The sequence below is a fragment of the Cardiocondyla obscurior genome, linkage group LG14 (genome assembly GCF_019399895.1).
Source record: "Cardiocondyla obscurior isolate alpha-2009 linkage group LG14, Cobs3.1, whole genome shotgun sequence".
NCBI lineage: Eukaryota > Metazoa > Arthropoda > Insecta > Hymenoptera > Formicidae > Cardiocondyla > Cardiocondyla obscurior.
In genome coordinates this window covers 5,761,166-5,767,165 of record NC_091877.1, presented here as the reverse complement: position 1 = coordinate 5,767,165, position 6,000 = coordinate 5,761,166, and the positions used below count along the sequence as shown (strand labels likewise).

At 34.5% G+C, this 6,000-nt stretch overlaps 2 protein-coding genes across 3 annotated transcripts; both read left to right on the top strand.

Annotated features, from left to right (window-relative positions):
- Nucleotides 1-51: 51 nt before the first annotated feature.
- On the top strand, nt 52-5,100 carry LOC139108019 (uncharacterized protein MAL13P1.304). Of its 2 annotated transcripts, XM_070665994.1 has the most exons (5): nt 52-557; nt 673-2,681; nt 2,919-3,196; nt 3,319-3,899; nt 4,548-5,100. In XM_070665994.1, exons 1-4 carry the CDS (start codon nt 447-449, stop codon nt 3,492-3,494), a joined length of 2,574 nt encoding a protein of 857 aa, XP_070522095.1. In that variant the 5' UTR covers nt 52-446; the 3' UTR covers nt 3,495-3,899; nt 4,548-5,100. The 2 variants fall into 2 exon arrangements, with proteins under 2 accessions (XP_070522095.1, XP_070522096.1); XM_070665995.1 differs by lacking the exon at nt 3,319-3,899.
- A 3-nt stretch (nt 5,101-5,103) lies between these two features.
- Fln (flightin) lies at nt 5,104-5,720 on the top strand. The gene is made up of 2 exons (XM_070665728.1): nt 5,104-5,309; nt 5,477-5,720. The coding sequence occupies exons 1-2, from the start codon at nt 5,104-5,106 to the stop codon at nt 5,718-5,720; spliced, it is 450 nt and encodes a 149-aa protein (XP_070521829.1).
- Nucleotides 5,721-6,000: the final 280 nt, after the last annotated feature.

Sequence of the window (6,000 nt, the reverse complement as noted above, 5' to 3'; positions counted from 1 at the left end):
TCTATCAATCGTACAATTAATATCTTAAATCATATGCATAGAGTACTTTTATCATATCTAATTTGGAGATAAAAACATTAGCGGTACGTAATTAGAATGAATAAATTCGGATCGGTTCTTTCATCATTACTTCGACTTATCGCGTCGGTTTTTGTAAAATTAAAAAAAAATTTTTATGTGGAGGCGTGGCCAAGAGATTAGCGGGAACGGCAACCATTAAGCTACTATTACATAGATTGTCGTACGACAGATTTGTCGGACATAATGATTGGCTGCTGAGATGCGTTCAAGTAAGAGACTTCCGTCAGACATCTTTGAAATTTTGTCGAACAGACAGTCGCATGCGCAGTATCAGCCAATCGCATGTCCGACAAAACGGATTGACGAACGTATGTAATAATAGCCTAAATATATTGTACTTTGTTCTATACCTATAGATAGTGTTTATGGTTCATTATTATAATAACAGATCGTATCATTTTATCATGTATCAGTTGCCCTATGACGAAGAGGAATTTGAACCGAGAGTAATACCGAAGCCTATAACGAAAAACGACGTAAGTTTCTTCTTTAAACTATGTCTTTTTAAATTCAATCAAACATTATTTAATTATTATGCATTATTAGTACATAACTTTGAAAATTCTAGAAATAATTGTCGACAATTTACAGTGCATTACAGGGCCAACTGTGCCAGAGGTGTCTTTGATCTTTGAGACACGTCTGACAAGAAACACAAATAATGGAAATGAAATTTACTCATCAGCAGAAAAATCCTGGTCGGGAAGATCAGGAGGACAACGATTATTTTACGATCAATGCAGGAGCAGTCCCACTTCAAATCGTCCTAGCTCTTATTCCGAATGGAGTCATGAAAATGACTATAGAGGCATTAATACTTCTAGAAGTAAAACATGTTTTTTACAATCTGGCAGTGTTTGCAATGATGAACAATCGTTATATAAAAATTCGCAACACTATTTGCGAAGTACTTCAATCCCGAATGAACCAAGTCAAAAAAAGTTTAATGGAAATGAAAGGTTACAAAATATTACAAAGAATGATAAAACGCATGAGAAAACAGTAAAATTTAAATGTTCCAATACAGAAGATTCTTATGATTTAGAAAAAACTCATCTGGCTTCAGAGAAAAGATATTTGCCATCAGATTCTGTACAAAAAGCAATGCTTAGTATAATTGATCATACTATGGAAAATCCCAGTGTTACGACAGATACTTCCAAAAAATCTGATAATTGTCAGATACCACACTCTGGACATCAGCAGTTGCATGTGCCCAGCTATTCTAATTGCAATATGGACAATAACGAAACGGTAAAAACTTTACTGCAACTTGTAAATAGTCAAAATGAACAGATAAAAAGTTTACAGCTTCAAGTAGATAGATTAATAAGATTACAGGAAGAAAATTTAAAAAACAAGCCAATGTGCTTGTGTTCACAACCTCTTGCAAATCAAATGTTTAGGTATCCATTAAATTGTTATGACTCCGGTATTGCTTCTTCTCTTGTACAGTCTCAAAATCGAAGCGTGAAAAAAAATGCAGCTTCACAGAATATGTCTGTTGCAGAGAAACAAAATCTAGAAAACATTAATGAAAATAATAAATTTGAAACAGGATCAGAGCAACAACCAAAGAAAGCTTTTGTGGAGCAGAAGGTTTCGATTGGCGTTATGACAAGTTTTGAATTTACTGTACAAAATAATCCGTTTCTTGTGGATTCTGAAATATGTGAAAAAAATGAAACTTATAAAGAGGATAACAATATGATAAATGCACATAATACAACGGAGCTTGTTAATAGATACAAAAATACGTACGTTACGCGTAAGCCTGGGCCAGCGCAACTAGAAAATATAGTCGAAGATACAGAGAGTTACTTGTCTTCCAGCCAACAGCAAAGTAGTAATTTCAACGCGAGTTCTTCTGTTAAAGAATCTTCAAAAATGCATCAATATCCACCTGCTGATTTAAATCGAGAGGAAACACGTAAAGATATAAATACAAAAAAAGATGATAAAATGGATAATGGAGAAAATATTGCCAAAAAAACATTAAACACACCTTTCAATGTGAATTGCAGTTCTATTGGGAGCGCAAATTACAATGAGGTGCTCGCCAAACAAACGAACGACTGCATTGCAATGAAGGGAAAGAGAAACTATAAGACAAACACTGACGAACATTCCTTTCGTCATGTGGATTTACCCATGACAGATTATTATTGTAATCATAAAAATAAAGAATACAGTAGTAATGTTAAGCCAATAAAAGATGTAGACGATAGTATTATTTTGAGTGGAGGTGATCTTAAAGTACTCGAAAGACCTCCACCAACTCCAGAACCAAGCATACATGTCGATATGTACGAGTATACAAGCGACGACGAGAGTGATAAATTGGGTCATACTCCGAATGTAGGTAGGACCTTCTACAAAAATGTTTTAGAACGAGTTAATGAAATTTTAAAAAATTCTGGTGTGATGAACGATGAAGATATAAATCATCCTAAGAAAATAACGCGAAATGTTGAAGAAAATGATGTAGAAACTAAGACAGCATTGAACGCTGTTAAAGAAGTCAATTTAGAACAATTACGGAAATTTGAGATTAATTTAACTGAAAATAATGAAAATAAAGAGTCCAATGCTAATAAAACGTATGTATCTATCTAAGGTGTACTGTAGTAATCGGATACTTTTTCGGGAGTACATATAACTTATCGGGACAAGAAGAAAAATCCATTTTACATTTTTCGCGATAATACTTGATAAATTTTATTTACTCCCAGAAAAGTATTCACTTGCTCTCGAACATCTTGTATATTATTTTTTATTTTAAATTAAATAATATTAAATTTGTGAATTTAATGATTAATTGTATTTAATTTTTAAAGGTCAGATTTCGATTCATCTTTTTATCCACGTTTGGCTCATCAGGCAAATGTGACACATGCCACTAGTGCTGCCAATGAAACAAATATAAGTATGCATATGAAAGCACTAGCATTAAAGTATTTAAGTGACGAACAGCTGGCTGACATAGCGTCGCACGAACAAGAATCGTCTTCACTTCTTATGCTCAGCAATATGCAAGGGACCAATATGTCATTAGCTACAATGCATTATTTAGAAAAATGTAAACTCCTGAGAAAGAACAACGTTCAAGCAGAAAGTAAGTATTAAATAACAAAATATATTATTTTATATATAACTTATAAACCGCCTTTCGCTATTATTATCAGTATAACTAATTTTCATGCAATACCATACATTTAATTTATATGTATTTTCTAGATGCTGAGCAAATGTATGACAAGATTTTATCTAATCACGCTTTTAAACCGGCAGCTGTAAACAATAATCCTGCGTTACATCCCGCTCCATATCGATATCCACTTGTGCAGTCTGGAGTTACTTGTCCTAGTAAAATATTAGATATTTCAACTTTAAAGAAACAACGAAAGTTATAAATTTTATACTTAGTTAATAACCACGGGAAAAAAATTATTATATGCTATTTTTACTGTATTTATATTTGTTCATGTGTATTGATATGTTAGTGTATTTTGATAACTTTGAATAAAAAAAATTTTTGTAATAAGAAAATTAAAAAAACGCGCTTCTCGACAGCTTCTAAAAATTGTTGCGTGCCATCTCTCAGAGTATAGCTGCAACCTGTAGCGCCGTGCTTTGCGCGTCATCTCTCAATGTATGCTGTAACCTGATTTACTGCTAATTTATTATTAGAGTCTGTATACCTCTTTAGTCCTCATATTTTCCTAACACTTTCAATGATTTTTCGACGATCTCGGAAGATGCATGTTCTAACCTAATGCAACCTAATATCTTCTAACAATAAGACATTTTTTTTTACGGTAATTGTAATATTAATAATTATGACACCTATACAAATTTTAATTCTTTGTTAAAATAATACAATTATTTCTTTGCATATCAAATTTATTTTTTAACGTCATTAATAAATAAATCTATTTTCGACATATCTTTACTAACTGATTTAAAATTGTTTTATGTAATTAACAAAGATCTCGGACTAGACTTTAGCTTATAATATTGTGAATTAAATTTGGCGAGCGGATAAATAATCTGTTATTTTGACAGAAAGCCGGGGTCAATAATCTACCTTCATTAACCTCAAATTAGCCAAACGTAATTAATTCAGTAAATAAATCTTAAGTTTGTATACATCTAATTACTTCATTCTATTACAATTCATACAATTTATATTATAGTAAGTAAATCAGGGTACGATGTCAATGTTACTGTCGAATAATTATACTTTTTTTTTTTTTTATTCCTTGCGCACTCTTTAATTAGGTCGTAGTAATTCGGTTAAAAATAGCAATAATTGACTAAGTGTTGAACAATCAATTCTCGAGGTTCAAGATTTCGTGAGGTTATATATAAAATCAACGAGCCGAGCGAGAACGATGTAGTTTTGGCAGACAATTAAATCAGCAATTAGAGAAAGAGTAAGTTTTATAACATTAATTTTATTTCAGCACAAGATTCTCAATGCCCATCGGCGTTTCCGGTTCCTCGGCCCAAACGTCTCAGCTTTGCTTGACCCAATGCTAATAAACGAGTTGATGAAGTGGCACAAGGACAGTGCGAGGGGCATAGTTAATCACGGGCTAATCAACGACGCACGTGCGTACACACACGGGGAAAGAAGTCGTCGCAACGCCAATAATTGTCGTCGGATCGTGTGCCAAATCGTCCCCTCCTCGTAACGGTGGTGGCGCACCTTCGAAGGGACGAGCGGGGTGCGGAAGATGTTGCTAAAATAAAAGCGAAACAAGGCAAGGTTTACGGGGAGTGGCGAGGTGAGCCTACGGTGCGAAGAAGGGCTGATCATTTTTTCACAGTACGTGCGAGTGCGAAATCAGGAGCAGGTATAACGCGTCGCATCCTCGGTAGCATCCCCGACTGTGTCGTTGGCGGGGAAGGCATATAGTAAAAGGAAACAAAAGTTATTGCAGTGAAATCGAGACTCTTTCGTTATTCGTGTAATTATTTTCAGGCACGATATCGAAGTAAATACTTAACGAAGTCACGATGTGGATGGACGAGGAAGAATCTGCGCCGTGGGACACGGAGGAGCCCGCACCGGCAGCAGGCACCGAGGGTGGAACGGAAGGTGGTGCCGAAGGTGCTCCCGCTGAAAGACCAGTCTTGAAATTGGAGAAACTTGAGCCGCCACATTACAATCACCACTGGGTGCGACCGCTATTCCTTAATTACGCGTATCTTTACGATTATAGGTAAGAAACAACGATCGGTGCAATTAAAAAGTATAAATAACGTATATAAAATTGAAATATAATTAAGATAATTAAAATAATGTTGACTTTGGCACGGAAGGCAGCCGAAAATTGTTCGTAATCTTGAAATAATCTTTTAATCTCGATGTAATTTTTATATTTAATAGGAAGAACTATTACGATGACGTGATTGACTATCTCGATTCGCGACAGAGGGGTATATACCGCGAACCGCCGAGGGCTCAAGAATGGGCAGAAAGGGCTATGAGAACCTACGATCAGAAAAATGTCGATAAGAGTTTCAAACGATCGGCCGACATGAAGTACATCACGAATATGAACTTCGCATCCAGACATTACAGCTATCATACTCGCGCTTACTATAGTTTGAAATATCAGAAGATCCTGTGAATACTTCTGTTAAAAGCTGTTAAAAGGCAAGTAATATTTTTTATTTGAACCAATGCTTAACAATTTATAAATAAGTGATAATTTAATTTAATTTCTTTTTATTCCTTGCGATGTTTTAGAGGGGAAAGCGCAGGATTTACTTAACTTTATTTAATATTTATTATAAATACGAATAAACACTTCTCTTTCTTGTTAAAGTATACATATTCGGTGAATAGAAACAATTTGCGAAGAACACTATTTCATGCGGGAAATAAAAAAGTCTAGGGTGAAGAATTGA

Bases quoted from the DNA above. Each gene is read 5' to 3' on its own strand.
- LOC139108019 (XM_070665994.1), top strand. From the start codon at position 447: ATGGTTCATTATTATAATAACAGATCGTATCATTTTATCATGTATCAG. The intron at 558-672 runs GTAAGTTTCTTC...GACAATTTACAG, and splicing joins AGCCTATAACGAAAAACGAC to TGCATTACAGGGCCAACTGT. The intron at 2,682-2,918 runs GTATGTATCTAT...TAATTTTTAAAG, and splicing joins GAGTCCAATGCTAATAAAAC to GTCAGATTTCGATTCATCTT.
- Fln (XM_070665728.1), top strand. From the start codon at position 5,104: ATGTGGATGGACGAGGAAGAATCTGCGCCGTGGGACACGGAGGAGCCC. The intron at 5,310-5,476 runs GTAAGAAACAAC...TATATTTAATAG, and splicing joins GCGTATCTTTACGATTATAG to GAAGAACTATTACGATGACG.